Source organism: Panthera onca, chromosome B1, assembly GCF_046562875.1.
Source record: "Panthera onca isolate mPanOnc1 chromosome B1, mPanOnc1 haplotype 2, whole genome shotgun sequence".
Taxonomy (NCBI): Eukaryota; Metazoa; Chordata; class Mammalia; order Carnivora; family Felidae; genus Panthera; species Panthera onca.
The window spans coordinates 69,366,982-69,383,988 of NC_138342.1; the positions used below are offsets into that span (position 1 = coordinate 69,366,982).

General features: G+C 39.3%; 1 protein-coding gene across 10 annotated transcripts in view; it reads right to left on the minus strand.

Moving 5' to 3' along the window:
- WDFY3 (WD repeat and FYVE domain containing 3) overlaps positions 1-17,007 on the minus strand; it is a 278,494-nt gene that overhangs the window by 17,129 nt on the left and 244,358 nt on the right. For 9 of the 10 annotated variants that reach the window (XM_078445957.2, XM_078445959.2, XM_078445953.2 and 6 more), the window contains 10 exons: positions 16,704-16,758; positions 16,316-16,435; positions 14,615-14,732; positions 13,576-13,682; positions 11,869-12,022; positions 6,974-7,065; positions 6,536-6,748; positions 3,753-3,900; positions 2,332-2,486; positions 1,283-1,441 (listed from right to left, as the gene is read on the minus strand). In XM_078445957.2, the coding sequence (XP_078302083.1) occupies positions 1,283-1,441; positions 2,332-2,486; positions 3,753-3,900; positions 6,536-6,748; positions 6,974-7,065; positions 11,869-12,022; positions 13,576-13,682; positions 14,615-14,732; positions 16,316-16,435; positions 16,704-16,758 (1,321 nt within the window). Of the gene's footprint in view, positions 1-1,282; positions 1,442-2,331; positions 2,487-3,752; positions 3,901-6,535; positions 6,749-6,973; positions 7,066-11,868; positions 12,023-13,575; positions 13,683-14,614; positions 14,733-16,315; positions 16,436-16,703; positions 16,759-17,007 lie in introns of those variants that run through there. The other variant, XM_078445962.2, reaches the window with a different exon arrangement.

The following is a 17,007-nucleotide window of genomic DNA, read 5'->3' on the forward strand; positions in this document are numbered from 1 at the left end:
ACTTGGGCCTGTGTCTTAACCTCATCAAGCAGTGGTATTTTCAGGCGTAAACAGGGATTATAAACTACCTTGTAGAATTGTGAGGACTGGAGTTTTACATTTTTAAACACCCAGTACAATGCTCTGAACATAACAGATGCTCAATAAATGACAGATATTACTGTTACACTGCCTTTCAAATTTGTATCCTAAAATACACTTAGATGTATACTGCATTAAAAAAGCTTTATGGCAAACTCACCAACAAAACAATTATTAAAAGATGATGGCTTAATTATAAAAGGTTTCTTGCTTTAAGAAAAAATTTATGAGAGCCAGTACATAACAAGTAATCAAATGATAAGTGAGGCAAGAGAAAAATAAAAGAATCCAAGAGTTACTAGTTCAGCTGAATGGAAATCACCCAGAAAGAAAATTAATATGAATCAATAATAGCAAATTTAATTTGGTTTGGAAAAATCCAATTTACATACAATACCGTTGACTCTGAACAACATGGGGATTAGGGGTGCTGACTTCTGACACAGTCAAAAATCTGTGTATACCTTCTGACTCCCCAAAAACTTAATTACTAACAGCCTACTCTCGACTGGAAGCTTCACTGATAACATAAACATTTGATTAACAGATATTTTGTATGTTATATGTATTTCATTCTTACAATAAGGTAAGCAAGAGAAGAAAATATTAAGCAAATCATAAGAAGGGGTGCCTGGGTAGCTCAGTTGGTTGAGCATCTGACTCTTGATTTCAGCTCAGGTCATGGTTTCATGGTTGTGAGATGGATCCCCATGCTGAGCATGGAGCCTGCTAGGGATTCTCTCTCTGCCCCTCCCCTGCTTGCGCATGCACAAAATAAACAAACATTAAAAAATGTTTCTCAAGATAAACATTAAAAATAAAAGAAAATCGTAAGGAAAAGAAATTACATTTACAGCACTCTATTGGGTTTACCGAAAACAGTCTGTATATACGTGGGCCAGGAACTTCAAAGCTGTGTTGTTCAAGGCTCAAATGTATTATACTTAAATGTATTAAAAAATTTATTACCTAAAGACGGCTTGCTTCAGATTTTAAAAAAGGACCAGCTTAGATCATTTTTAGAAACAGTATCTTCTGATTTCATTTCCTTTTTTTTTTTTCAAAAACCATTTCTAACAAAAGAACATATATTTTTTGGTTTTGTCCTTTATATCTGAAGCACCCTGGAATTAAGGAAGCTTGGTAGTTTCTCTAAGGTGCAGGCAGCCGAGATGGAACATGCCTGTCTTCCATTTGTTACCTGTTTGAGAGTGAGGGTCTTAGCCTTTTCTTTCGAGGTGCCCATCTCCCAGACACACACCACTGTGCTCGTTCCACCTGTGATGACCAGCTTGGGGTTGGGGCAGATTGCACAGAGAATCTGGCCCCACTCAGACAGACACTCGTAAACAGTCACTACCTGTAAAATAAAACAGACGTGAGACACACATGCCATCAAGAACCACAAACTTCTGAATCACAAGGAGCACACTGGGTGAAGGAGAACCCCTATGTGGGCACCTCAAAGGCAAATGCCCGTGTACATTCTGGGCTGGATTCACATTACCAACGTTTCCACCAAGGCTCCACCCTGAACTGCCCCTATAGTCTCCTAACTGCAGCTGCTGTTAAAACCATAAAAGGCCTTTGCTTATAGTGGGTGTCCAGTTAGTCGAGTCCGGTAAAATGATGTTCTGATTATGTGATGCTGTGTGCGATTCAGGGGACAACCTGGTAGAAAGATGTGTTTGCTGTATCCAGTTGGAGGTAAGTGGAAATCACGAGTGCTGCTGTTTAATGAGAATGCTAACTAAATGGAATCGTGTCACAGTGCAATATACAGACTTGCGCAAACTAGATCCCTCCTGAATGCAGAGAGTGAGCACAGGGCACTGATACTACGGGACACAGTGGCTGCTGATGGCGGCGGGGGGGGGACAGGTTTCATATCAGTCATTTAAGAGTACAGAAGTGGTAAGTGGGCCAGATGATGACCCACCAAAAAGAGGCTCTTTTAGTTGTCAGCGATGTTGAATACCTGGCTGGCTAGGACCTCCTGGAGGAATTCTTTGAGTGGGAGAGAAACTGCTAGAGCCTGGTACACAACTTTTCAAAGGAGGCTTGCTCTGTAGGAAACATATCTTTGTCCACTACCTCCTTTATCCTGATCTGATGCAGCAAAGCTCTCCCTTCCTCTGGGCTCTGGAAGAGCAGCTGACTAGCCCTGGGCTTGGGCTCTTCCCACCCAGTTCAAGCAGGATATCCAAACCACAAAAGAGCAAGATTAAATGAGCAAGAAACAATGCAAACCTTGTCTGACTCATAGGTTCCCAGCCTGCAGCTGAGGTCTGCATAGCCCCAAGCGAAAGTTTTGTTCCAGGTTGGTGGGATAAGAACCTTATTCTGTTCTACTGCAAGAATGCCTTTATCTGTACACACTATTTGTCCCACAGGTTCTTTAAGTTCTATAAAAAACAAATCAACAGATTAGAATGGGGACAAGGAAAATGAACCTTGTAATCCCATATATAGGAGATCGTTATCTCAAATACCACAAATCAAGCATCCTGACACAGACATGAGGACAAAATGACCTTAGAGGAGGAGCTTGGCTTTTGAGTCTTTTTGCTGGGTGGCCAGTCAACTGGGACAGGTGCTGCAGGGCTTCCTTCCAGCCCTCCTATCTCCTGACACTCTTGGGTTTGGCTCCTAGCAGTCAGCCTGTCTTCTGCACAGGCTGGGATGCTCTTCAGAATGCCATTCGAAGACCTTCAACCAAACTTGGCCTTCAGCACCTCCAGCCTTAGACTGGTGATATCCAGCCTTAGACTTCCTGGTCCCCCAAGAGGCCCGACTCCCTGCTCTTCACTGGAACACTGCTGAGCCCACCAGTGCTCTAGAACTGTCACTGGCAGTGAGTGGAGCTGGCACAGGGCAGTCTGGGTAGTGAGCCAAAATGGCATAGAGCTGGTAGCCTAACCAACTAACCAGAATCTGATGCTCCATTTTTTGGATCTGTGTAACAGTGACAACTATTACGATGCAAAAACATTTTTTCATTCTAAGGGGGAAAATATCTACTTGAATAAGTACTTTTAGATAACTCCTACCAACATTAGCTAGCTAAAAGACACTTGTAGTTGGCATATTAAAAATGCAGTCTTTTTACTGTTATTTCTAAACTGGCAGAACAGGTATAAATGAAGATTACAGAGGTTTTTCTACACCTATAATAATAAAGTTGAGCTACAAGATTTGGTATATTAGGAGTTTTCACTATCTTAGCAGGGTGGAGAAACCTGTTTGGTACTTTTAGTTTTTATTTATTTATTTATTTATTTATTTATTTATTTATTTTTTTAATTTAATTTTTAGAGACAGAGGGAAAGAGAGTATCTTCAGCAGCCTCCTTGCTCAGCACGGAGCCCAAAGCAGGGTTTGATCTCACGAACCATGAGATCATGACCCAAGCAGGAAACAAGAGTTGGATGCTCAACCGACTGAGCCACCCGGGTGGCCTATTTGATTCTTTTTGATGAAAAATCCGATAGGCCAAAAAACCCAAAGCAAAACAAAAGGAAAAGGAGAAAATCTAACAAGTATTTGGTGATTTATCGCAAGAAATGTAGCACTTATTACAAATGACACTACCGTTGAAAAGCACATTTGTTATTGATAAACTAGGATTCCTCCGAAATCATGAATCAAAGGTTGACTTCACGTCACCTCACCTTTTACAGGCGTTAGAGAAGGCCTCAAGTTGTCTAGGTGATGGAAAAAGATCTTGTCACTTGTAGATCCCGGTGGGGCAGAGGTGCCCGTACTGTCTCCATTTAGTCGGCTCCTCACTCGCTTTGGTGGATGAGGTTTTTTAAATAACTGGTAGGAGAGAAAAGAACACATCTTACAATGTAAGCTAACATTTATTGAGCCCTTTTTAAAAAAAAATTTTTTTTTAACGTTTATTTATTTTCGAGATGGAGCATGAACGGGGTGGGGGGGGGGGTCAGAGAGAGAGGGAGACATGGAATCTGAAGCAGGCTCCAGGCTCTGAGCTGTTGGCACAGAGCCCGACGCGGGGCTCGAACTCATGGACTGTGAGATCATGACCTGAGCTGAAGTCGGATGCTCAACCGAGCCACCCAGGTACCCCCATTTATTGAGCCCTTTTTATTTTTATTTTAATTTTTTATTTTATTTTTTTTTCCTGAGGTAACAACTTTTATTTATTTTTAATTTTTTTTCAATATATGAAATTTATTGTCAAATTGGTTTCCATACAACACTCAGTGCTCATTCCAAAAGGTGCCCTCCTCAATACCCATCACCCACCCTCCCCTCCCTCCCACCCCCCATCAACCCTCAGTTTGTTCTCAGTTTTGTTTTTTTTTTTTTTAATATTTATTTATTTTTGAGACAGAGAGAGACAGAGCATGAACGGGGGAGGGTCAGAGAGAGAGGGAGACACAGAATCCGAAACAGGCTTCAGGCTCTGAGCAGTCAGCACAGAGCCCGACACGGGGCTCGAACCCACGGACAGTGAGATCGTGACCTGAGCCGAAGTCGGACGCTTAACCAACTGAGCCACCCAGGTGCCCCTGTTCTCAGTTTTTAAGAGTCTCTTGTGCTTTGGCTCTCTCCCACTCTAACCTCTTTTTTTTTTTTTTTTTTTTCTTCCCCTCCCCCATGGGTTTCTGTTAAGTTTCTCAGGAGTCACATAAGAGTGAAAACATATGGTATCTGTCTTTCTCTGTATGGCTTATTTCACTTAGCATCACACTCTCCAGTTCCATCCACGTTGCTACAAAGGGCCATATTTCATTCTTTCTCATTGCCACGTAGTACTCCATTGTGTATATAAACCATAATTTCTTTATCCATTCATCACTTGATGGACATTTAGGCTATTGAGCCCTTTTTATATGCCAGGTGTTACGTTTTCATTTTAGTGAGGCTTCATGACAAACACTAGGTACTCTATGATCACGCTCTACATTTGAGGAAAGAATTTTAAGGAGGCTCAGAGGGATGCCACACATCTTTCATCTTAGTAAGTAGGGGTGAGACCATGTGCTTTTTAAAAGCTTGGGTTACCACCATACTCTAGGTCACTCTGATTTGGTAACTTTTCAGGAGTAAATCAATCTACAGTTAACAATGACTTTCCAATGATTTTAAAAAGTAACCAATTCTTTATAAGCCAGACACCTTTCTGTACCACTGAGGGCACTCCTGTACTCCTGCTGTCAGTCAGGGCTGGGCCAAGTACAAAGACTTGCCATTGTTCTGGAGTGTTCCCAACCATCAAGCCTGGAAACCTCCAGGTTGCTTAACAAGAAGGGAGTCCAGGGGAGCCTGGGTGGCTCAGTCGGTTGAGTGTCCAACTTCAGCTCAGGTCATGAACTCGCGGTCTGGTCCATGAGTTCGAGCCCCATGTCGGGCTCTGTGCTGACAGCTCAGAGACTGGAGCTTGCTTTGGATTCTGTGTCTCTCTCTCTCTCTGCCCCTCCCCCTCTTGCACTCTGTCTCTCTCTCAAAAATAAATAAACATTAAAAAAATTAAAAAAAAAAAACCCAAACAAGAAGGGAGTCCAACAGAGACACCCGCGGCAGGAACCAAGAAGGCTAGCTACGCTAAAGTGCGGGGCCTAGGGCGCTTGGGAAAGGCAAGTGGTGAGAATGGCTCAGCAGAGCAGGCCTTTTCCCCCAGTGCTGGTTACTCCTGGTGTGCTCTGGAGGATGGGGAGGAAAAATGGTATAAAGTCTCTCAACAGGGGTTTCCTCATCATGAGGGTGAGGGAACAATATAGCATTTGGGTGTCGAGTAACTAAGCGCTTGGTCTTTCTGTTCAGGTTCCAGGTAGCGGTCAGAGCAGCTAGGGCAGGGCCAGTTCCAGGCACTCCCACAGCATGCACTCTCATACCAGAGCACTGGTCATGCCTGTATCAATAATCCAATCCGGACCACTACTATCTGTTCCCTCAACTATTAAGAGCTTCCCAGGTGGTACTCTGCCCCTAATGTGGCTCCCCTACAGTGTATGTATGAGACTGTAGATAGAATGATCTTTAAGTTTCTATTTTAATTCTGGTTAATTAACGTACATGGACAGAATGATCTTTAAAGGATGAATATGGCCATGCCATTTCCCTGCTCAAAGTCAGCACTGGCTTTGTACTGGCATTGGGATGAAACCCCACCTCTGTATGCTGGGCCCCCAAGACCCCATCCTCTTCCCTGACTGTGCTCTTCCCATCCTCCTGCCAGATGCTGTGTAGACACAGGAACACCTGCCCCACACTAGTCTGTGAGGGGAAATGCTCTTTGAACAATATTTCTGTTCACCTGGACTGCAAAAGGGAGGAGGAAGCAATAATCTAGGAACCTACTGAACCTACTGGGTGGCATGGCTCTTCACTTAGCCTACACTTATTATATGGTCATTCATCATCTATAGCAATATTACAGCTTAAAAAATGAAACTAAGAGCATCAATGATGAAAATATCCATACCTGTTTAGGGATCTGACCAAAGTTATTAATGAACCCTATGGTGGCTGTCTCCTTTAGTGGATCATTTATGTTGTAGATATCCACTTGACCCTCATAAAAAAGATGGTGGAAGACATTTACAGCTTCTACTGCAGCAGGGCCTTGCTGTTTATAGCCAAAGATTAAGTCAATCCACTCATGCAGATGGGCACTCACGTAATCACATTCCAAAGCCTGTAATTTCAAAACATAGGTTCAGTCACAGGCTGACTTTTATTACTTGTTCAGAAAGCAAAAGAATGGGCCAGTGGTCAACAGGAACTAAAATAACTAAAAAGTTATAAGAACAATATCTGTAATTCGAACAAATGGGTGATGTCTTGCTCAAGGTCCTCTCTTTGTATTGTGGTCAGTGACCCAGGGAAATCCAAATTCAACTGCAAAGGGTACTCCCGTTACCTCACGATGGACTCTGATGAATTCCCGCGGGTCCCCTTTTGCCCACGGTGGAAGGATAACATCGCCAAGCTTGGTGCCATTTTGTTTACAGCCTGTGCAATTGGATAAATTAAAAAGAAAATGAAAGATGGGATAAACCGTACTTTTACATTAAAGTAGCCAAGAAATACTGGCTTAGATTCATTACCTGAACTATGGAATTTTACCACCAGAAAGAACCCTCTGAGATCATCTACTCTGATATTTCCCTCAGTCTGCTCCTTAGAGAATTCCATCAGAGAGATTATGAAGTGTTAGCAAAACTGAGGGGCCCGCCCTGTCAAATGACTTCAGAAAATGCTGACTTATGCAAAGTTAAACATGTTTCTTCCTGCAAAACTCCTCAGAGGCACAGCCCTTCTCTAGGAGGGATATTAGACACAACATTTCTGAAGCGTAACTGACCACAGGACTCCTTTTTAATGAAACATTTTGTGAGGCTACTGTTTTGAGGTTAGAAAAACTGCTCAAATTCAATCCCCTTAGGACTGCACATTTGGAAGATCATTAGCAATTTCTCTCAAACCTTCTTTTGTTTGGGCTTTTCCTGAATGCTTAAAGCCTGGTGAGTCATCAGCAGTTAACCAGTACTGAGTTTCTTGTCTTAATGTTTTGACAAAATTTTGCCACTCATATGGAGGCTGCTGAAGGAATACCTAACTTCTCAGTCACTAGGGAGTTGGAGGGCTCTCTTTGCTAAGGAGGAAATGAAAATACCAGTCTTCCAGAAATATTTGCAATGCATGTCATTTCTCCTATTTCTGATTCTTAAACTCTTGAGAGAGCTCTGCAGAACTGACACATATTTTGCTCTAAGGATTCTCATTAAAAAACGAAGATCTGAAATCTAATTCTTTGGTGTTAGTATATCAGTAACAGAAAAAAAAAAAACTTCTGGAAAAACTACAGGGCTAACCTGGGAGAAACAAAAGTTGTGACAATGCATACAGGTGATATTTATTCCATGGAAACTGTTACTTTAAATCATAGACAATCTGAAAAATATTAAAGAAACTGTTTGCTATAAAATCTATCCACAACAAAACATATTAAGTGGAACTGGCAGCTCAGGAAACAGGTCTTTTCTTTTCATTTTTTGGAAGAACAAAAGGTTAACTTTAGCTTGTAGTTTTCTTAGATACAAATCAGATGATCAATGACTCAATGAACAGTAATGTTGACTCAACGGCAGTTGGTTAAATAAACAGTTACATGAGAAATTTTCAGAAGTACAATTGTTCAAATTCTAGAACACAAAGGCAGTTCCAAGTGAGGGCCAATAAAAATATTTCCCGTAAAAACAATCTTGTTTTTGTCACTGTTATTTGATGGCTTATTTATAATGTGGTAGGGAGTGAGAACCACAAAAATCAGTTTACTGTTTAAAGGAATGTCTTTACTTGGTTGGAAAAATTGCCAGATGACTTAAGAAAAAAAAATAAAACAATCAAGTTATTACCATCTCTCCCCCTCATTCACACCTCCAGTCCACTCCTCTTGAAATACCAGACCCAATTTTTTGATAAGCAATAATTCCCAGACTTGACATATAATGTACTTTTCAAAAAAATATGCTTATAATCCCTAATATTTAATGTGATACAATTTTATTTCACCAGAAATATCTGTAATTTTAACATTTAAAGAGAACACTCTTTAGTATATACTCTTGGTCTGATTCTGGTACTCTGTAGCTCTCCTCCAGGTACATCTATATCGAGGGTATAAAAAGAAGACATGGGGGGAGGATGGGGGGAATCGCTACACATCTCAGAACCAGGGCAAAAACCCAACTGCTCTTTTTTTTTTTTTACATCATTTACTTTCTTTTTTGGGTAGAGGCCAAACAGTGTTTTGTTTTGTGTTTTTAATTTAAGTGAAATTTACTTAATATAAACTTAGCCATTTTCAATTGAACAATTCAGAGGAATTTAGTACATTCAGAATGTGGTGCAGCCACCAACCCTATCGAGCCCTAAAACATTTTCATCACCCCACAGGGAAACCTGGCACCCATTAAGCAGTTGCCCCCCATTCCTCCTGCCCTCCTGTCTCTGGGTGACCACCAATCTGTGTTCTATTATAGATTTACCTGTTCTGGATATTCCATATAAATGGAAACAGACATTATGTGATCTTTTTTGTCTGGCTTCTTCCACTTAGAATAATGTTTTTGAGGTTCACCCATGTTATAGCATGTCTCAGTAATTCATACTTTTTCACGGCTGAATAACATTCCAGTGTATGTAGATTCCACAATTTGCTCATTCATTGATAGGCATGTGACCTGTTTCTACTACTTGGCTACTGTGTGTAATGCTGCTACGAATAGGTGTGTATATGCACTTGTTTCAGTCCTTTTGGACATATATCTCAGAGTGGAATTTCTGGGTCATATGTGATCCTGTTTTTAACTTTTGAGAAACCACCATACTGTTTTCCACAGCAGCTCAACCATTTTACATTCCCACCAGCAATATATGAAGGTTCTACTTTCTCCACACCCTTGCTGGATCTTGCTATTCTTTCTGTGTTGGTTTTTTTTCATCACAGCCATTCTAGTACATGTGAAGTGGTACCTCACTGTGATTTTGATTTGCATTTCCCTAATGACTAATAATGGTGGGCATCTTTTCATGTGCTTATTGGCCATTGACCTCCTTTGGAGAAATGACTCAGGTCCTATGCCCATTTTTTTTTTAAGTGGGTTATCTTCTTGCTGTTGAGTTGTAAGAGTTCTTTATATTTTGGATACTAGACCATTATGAGATATATCATTTGCAAATATTTTCTCCCATTCTGTAGGTTTTCTTGTCACCTTCTCCATAATGTCCTTGGATACAGAAGTTCTACATTGTGATTAAGTCCAAGTCATCTTTTTTGTTGTTGTTTGTGCTGTTTCTTTTTTAAAGTTTATTTATTTATTTTGACAGAGAGAGTGCATGTGCATGTGTACACACACACACACACGTGCGAGCAGGGGAGGGGCACGGAGAAAGGGAGAGAGAGAGAGTTCCAAGCAGGCTGCCAGTGCACAGCCTGACATGGGGCTTGATCCCACGGACTGCAAGATCAAAACCTGAGCCAAAATCAAGAGTCGGACGCTTAACTGACTGAGCCACCCAGGTGCCCTGATGCTTGTGCTTTTGATATCCTATCTAAGAATCCATCGGCAAATACAAGATGATGAAGACTTAGTTCTGTGTTTTCTTCTAAGAGTTGTACGGCTTTAGCTCTTATATGCAAATAGTGTTTTTTAAAGTGTGTGATTTCATGGAGGAAAGATGATTTATTATGAAGGTGAGCATGACAAAGAAAAATGACTCTTTTTTAATTTACTTATTTAAAAGTGGATCATTTAAGTTGGATTTGTAAGTGGGCGGGGCTAAAACATTTTTGCAACATAAAACTGATCCATTGTTTCTGGAAGATTGGGGCTATCTCTTTGTATACCTCTCCATATTTTTTTCTTGGAAAGTGGTGTCCCCAGGGAGGAGAGTAGCATTCTTCAAAGGTGAATTATAAGTGAACACAGCAAAACACTAATATACATCTGTATCCAAATGCTGTGTATGCATTTGTTGTTTTTCCCTGTTCACCATCTGTTCTATTCCTTTAAGGAGCCATCACTCACTCCAACTCTAAGGTCCAGAACTTGGTGTCTTTAGCTGCTCAAAGTTGAGCTCCAGTCCCAATCAGAGATAATGAGAACCACTTTTAGGTTTTATGCTGGGGCTGTTGAGAGAGTCTCATGATCTTTCCCATTAGACCTGAGGCTCTAATTTCACAAGGTTAGAACTGCCAATCGACAAATAAATACAAATTATTTAAAACAATTTTTAAAAAGAAAAATTACTCAGGTGTTATCAGATATGAACATTGCTCTGAATCTTCTGTTAATGAAACTTTTTGAGGTAATAATGATTTACACGTTGAACTCTTAAATTCGATAGGATATGATGTATGAAAAATATACCAAAACAGAACAGTATCTGGCAGGATTATTCTAAAGTGGAAACAATGGAATATGTTTTAAAAGAAATACTCAGAAACCTAGATCAGCAAACTGTGTTCCAAGAAACTATAGCCAAAATCAAATCTACTTCCTGAAATTGCTGGATTATATATATAAAGAGAAGAGAGTGCTGATGAAACTTCTCTCCTTTTTATAAATGTTGATTTGTCTGTTTCTAGAAAATACTACCCTAACAGGATATAGAAGAGAAATATTCTAAATTTCTAACTTTAAAACATATTAGTATGCAAGCTGAGAATGCCTCAGGCGATACAGAAGATTAAAAGAATACACTGGGGAAAAAATAATACATGAAAATTTGAGTATATCATTTCAGCAATAATTTCAATCATAATAATTTTTTTTCTAAAGTTTATTTATTTTGAGAAAGAGGGAGAGAGAATCCTAAGCAGGCTTAGCACTGCCAGTGCCAAGCCCAACAACATAGGGCTCGATCCTATAAACTGCGAGATCATGACCTGAGCCAAAATGAAGAGTTGGACACTTCACCGACCGAGCCACGCAGGTGCCCTTCAATCACAATAATTTTCAAATAAAATTTTACTTCGTCTTTGTTTTTTATTGAAATAACAATATTCTGACCATTAGATGTAATCTGGTCAATTTGTAAATTTTCCTAAAACTCTACATCTGAAACAGCTATTTTGAACATAAATCTATTTTTCTTTTTATATTTACTCCACACACTCGATTATAGTAAACAACAGCTGCTGAAACCACAAGGAAGTCTTTTCTTGTCAGTGTGTACTGCAGATAATAGTCAGGAAAGTGACATTTCTATTGGTTAACGTTCCTAAGACGGTGCCACAGCCGTACGTACCTAGATCAAAGTTGTTGGAATTGAACAGGAATTCTGGTAAGTAAAAAAACTCTGGGATAAGTTCTTTCACATCTGCCATGTTGTGCTTTGATGCTGAATACCAGGCCTCACGTACACTGTGGAACATTCGGTCAGCCAGGTCAAAGTGGCCTCCCTGCAGGCGGAATGAGAAGACACCTCTCTGTTAGAGAACCATCCCCACCTTACAGCTTCTGTGAAGCTCAGGCGCTTGAAAAACCCACATAAATACATTTGGTGACAAATTCAATTTCCCATCATCATCCCATCGTCTCCATCATCCTGCATCAAAAATATAAAATTTTAAATCATCATGAAAAGAAAATTAATCCAATCCTTTTGGGGATATTCTTTACGAAGAGTGCTTAAAGTAAGTATATATTTTGTAATCAAAGTGAAATCCAAATAAGACTTTAAAAATCATTAAGAAATTAGCTTTTGGTGAGAGGGCAAGAGTGTAAGGAAATATGAATTCTTCCATGGTTTGATGATGCTCTCCTAAAAAAGAAAAGATTCTAATGTAGCCATGTATAGCCATCTATATATGTGTGACTAATTTTATAAGTTAACATGACATTCAAGTTCTCACACTGCCAAGAATTAGGTGAAAAACTAAGAAGGTGATCAAAAGAAGTTATAGATACAACAAATTCAAATAGAATAGGGTTTCTTTCGCTAACACAGCCTCATAGATACACCATCCTTTTCCTCAAACTCCTTATTGCTGAGTTTTAAGTGAAGACCGTGTATCTGTCTTTCTGATGAAGCTCATTGCAGGAAATTGCCAAAGTCCATACGATTCCACCAAGGCCTGCCACCTCTCTGATGTCATCCTCTAGGACTTTCTCCCCCACTTACTCTGCTTCAGACGCTGGCTTCCTTGCTGCTCCTAAAACATCTCAGGCACATGACTGACGTGGGGCCCTCGCATGGGATATTCCTTCTGCCTAGAACACACTTTCTCCAGATGTCTGCATGAGTAACTGCCTCACGGCCTTCAAGTTTTTGTTCACATGCCGCCTTTCAAAGGGGACCTACCCTGCCCAGTCTATTTAAAACTGCACTGTGCCTACCCCTACCTCCTACTCCTGTGCTTTCCATCCCCCTTTCTCTGATCTGTATTTTTCTGATAGCATTTATCATATTTTAAAACACTTTACAATGTATTTATTCATTATCCTTATCTGTTTCCCTCAACTAAAATATGTAAGCTCTACAAAGTAGGGCTTTGGTCTTTACCCACTGATATCTTCCATGTACTTAAAACAGTGCCTGGTACACAGTAGGTATTCAATAAATATTTGCTGAATAAAGGAAAGAGAATGTGGAGAAAAGCAATTATAATGAAGAAGACAGCAAATGAGCTAGACTGTACTACTCTTTTTTAAATTTTTGTTGAATTCAACCAGTCAAGGCTGAATTCCATATACCTGGCTGGAAAGCACATGGTAGGTACTTGCTTCTTTGACTGAAGGACACTGGCACTTGTTTACTGTAAACAAATTCTAGTTAACGCATCAATTTTGATACAACGACATTCCACTTGAATTATGTTTGACTATTTTCAGTGACTAAAACGTCATAGGGCTTCTTGTAAGACAAGACAATGACATAAAAAAAAAAGTGCCACAATTTTAAATAGAAAGAAGGCTTGAATGAAATAGAAAAATACTACATTTAGAGTTTTACCTGCAGCCTTAAGAATATCTGAGTGAAAGGCTCCATTCTTACTAGGTATGAAGCCACAATCATTGCAGATGAATAGTGGGTCCCATAGTGGTAAGCTGGAGTTTCTCCTGTTCAAAAAAATTAAAGCATGATTGAAAATAAAAGAAGAGTAAATATGGAAAGTAAAATTGGTATTAATAGGCTTGAAAACGTAACACACACGTGAGAGCTATGACACTACACACAATTGGTATCGGCATTTGTAGTGTGGGAACTTTATGGCACCGCTACTCCTCACTTACATACCTGGCGGTAATCCATCCAAATTAAGTAGAATTCAATGCCTTTCCCCACAAACTTAGCACATTTGGCAATTCATGTTTTGAGGCTTACTGTAACAGATAAACCTTATTAGCAAACTATCTTCCACTAAAGCAGGATTTTGACTTACAATTACTTTTTATGAGGTTCTGGCTTTGCAATGATGTATTTCCAAATTGTCTATGAATATTGTGCAATTGATAGTACTCTCCTTAGCAGGGAATAAAAGGTCCACACGTGGAATACTGTTAGGCTTAGTTTTTCTTTCCTTTGTTTGTTTCCCCCATTTGAGGGAGACACATGATAAAAACTGAACATAATAAATAGTATACTGTTTTAGGAGGTAACCAATTATTATTACCACTATTTTTAAAGCAAAAGGGTTCCAAAAAGTGCATCAATAAGTTAAAAGAGAGTTTAATAAAGGAAACTATAATTCCTGGCTAAAATATGGTTAGAGATAAAAGCAGATGATCTGATGGAAAATCGCTGCGCTACACAAAGCAGACATATTTAGTTTTTGGCCAGTACCTAATAAGCTACCGAAAACATGCCTTCTAAGCATGGCCATCAGTTGGCATGCAAAATCTGACAACTGTTAATATGTGTGCATATATAACGTATATAGATATGATGACATATAAGCAATTTGGGGAAAGATACAAGAATGTCAGACTGTTAAATAATGACTTACTTTTAAAACTGAGGTAAAAGTCCAATGAAAAGAAAAGTTACGTACCATTAGGATCTTCCCAGTCTTTATATCGCTTCTTATATTGAGCTAATCGTTCATCTGTCTGTGCACCCATTGGCTTAGCCAGGTTTCTAAAGGTCTTGGGATTAGTAAGGTCTACCTCCTAAAATACAAAATGAAATCCAATTCCAAGTTACTATACACCTTTTGTTGTGACCAAGGTAGACATGGTGGCTATAGCAGACAATGATTTATACATGTTTGTGGTCACACTGGCAGAATGGGGCTCCAAAATAATGCCATACACCTACTGGTTATCCATGCTTTACAGACAGACACATGGCAGTTTGTCAACTGGTTCAGTATGAAGACAACTACTTTGGAAATTAAGTGTTCACAGAGGAAGACACTCAGGATCCAGGTCTGGAGAGGAGGAATAAGGGAAAATCCTTTCCAGTCTTGGCAAGGAGACAGCAGACTTAGCACAAAGGCCCTGATTCATCTTTATTTTCATTACCATTCATAACTATAGCACCAAATATCTTTTCTGTTCTCTTCCTTTCCTCCCCCATTTCACCCCAACTTCCTTTCTGAGTATTTTCTTCTTAGAGGTAATCAGGAAGTGAAATAAACTAGAGCACTCAGGACTCACACCATGGCCTGGTGTGATGTCCCTCTCTCTGCACGCTAGACCATGTGACTTCCAAATAAGATGGGATCTTTCCATCTACCACCGATTATTTTGAAAGCTCATTTAAAAAGAAAAATTTTTTTTAATGTTTGTTTATTTTTGAGAGACAGATAGAGTGCGAGTAGCAAAGGACCAGAGAGACAGGGAGACACAGAATCCGAAGCAGACTCCAGGCTCAGAGCTGTCAGCACTGAGCCTGATGTGGGGCTCGAACTCACGAACTGTGAGATTATGACCTGGGCTCAAGTCAGACGCTTAACTGACTGAGCCACCCAGGAGCCCCTTGAAAGCTCATTTCTAACTAACCTAATTCATATACTTAGAAGGGAACCAAAATTTACTACCTGAGGGTTTTAAAAGTAAAAATGTAAAATATATACCAGGGGCAATTTATGTCCTTTTAAAGGGTATCATGACCAACCCATTGGGCCATACTTGTACTTTAAAGGCTTGGGCAGGAGAAATGAATCCACATCCATGAATACAAGTTAAGTTAGTATACTTGTCCTCTCAAAATTGATATGCAAAATCAAAATACTTTTTTGGTTAATTCAGCAAACATTAAATTTTATGTTAAGTACAGGGCACTGTTCTAACAGTTGGGAACTGAGAGATATTTAAGATCATCTCTGTGCTCAAGGGACATACATGTGGGAGCTACTTTTTCAATGGTGCTGTACTGATAAGGTTTTTAAAATCTCTCTAAACTGTGAGGATCATTCATTGAGTAATTTTAAACACAGCGATGACTCAATTAAATTACTGTTTCTGAAACTGGCTGCAGTATAGAGGACAGAGGGACACCAACCAGCAGATACAAATTAATTAGCACTTAAGAAAACCAAATAGATATTATGAATTAATATCTAAGAAGTTCATCAATGACCTAAACTTTGTAAAAACACCTCCAAGCTAAAACTCTTCTCATCTTCTTGAAATAAGTGCCTATTGAGAACTTTAAATTACAAAGTAAGTAAAACATTTAAGCGACTGAAGTATCTTTTAATTACTTTTGAAAATGTGTTCCACTTACACAAAAATGATTTGAGATTTACCTCTGAGTCGTAATCTGCAAGGATCCAGGGGAAGACAGGATACTGCATGAGATCATTATAGGATCTGCCAGCCAAAGTGTTCAAGTGCATCAAATACTGGAAGTTGCTGATTTCACCTCTCTTGGGAAAGATAAATAAAGACTCATTTTAGGACAATTATTTCCATTACGTTCACTTAAAAAAAATTTATATGCAAAATAAGAGAGAAGACAGTTTCCTTCTTAACAGATTTTATAACATTTGTTTTCCTAATAAGAAGAGCAAAATATTTTTCATGTACATATCTTATGGATTACTGAATGTAATAATATGAATGAATGAATAAGTATATGACTTATACTATCTAACTATAAATTATGAATGAAGCTTATATTTTCATTAAGCCTACCTCCCATCTTTGAGTCACAGACTTCTCTCCAACCAAGGTGCTAAGCAATCCAGATCTAAAAGCAAGAAATAATTAAATTGTAGGCCATATCATTTTAAATCTGAGTAATAATAAAATTGAAAAATTTAACTGGTCCAGGAATTTTTCAAACTATGTAAGACCTATTATTAATGGGTCATGAAATCAGCTAAGTGGATGGTAATCAACATTTTGCATTTTTTTGTTTTTGTTAACATTTATTTATTTTTGAGAGATAGAGACCGGGCATGAGCAGGGGAGGAGCAGAGAGAGAGGGAGACACAGA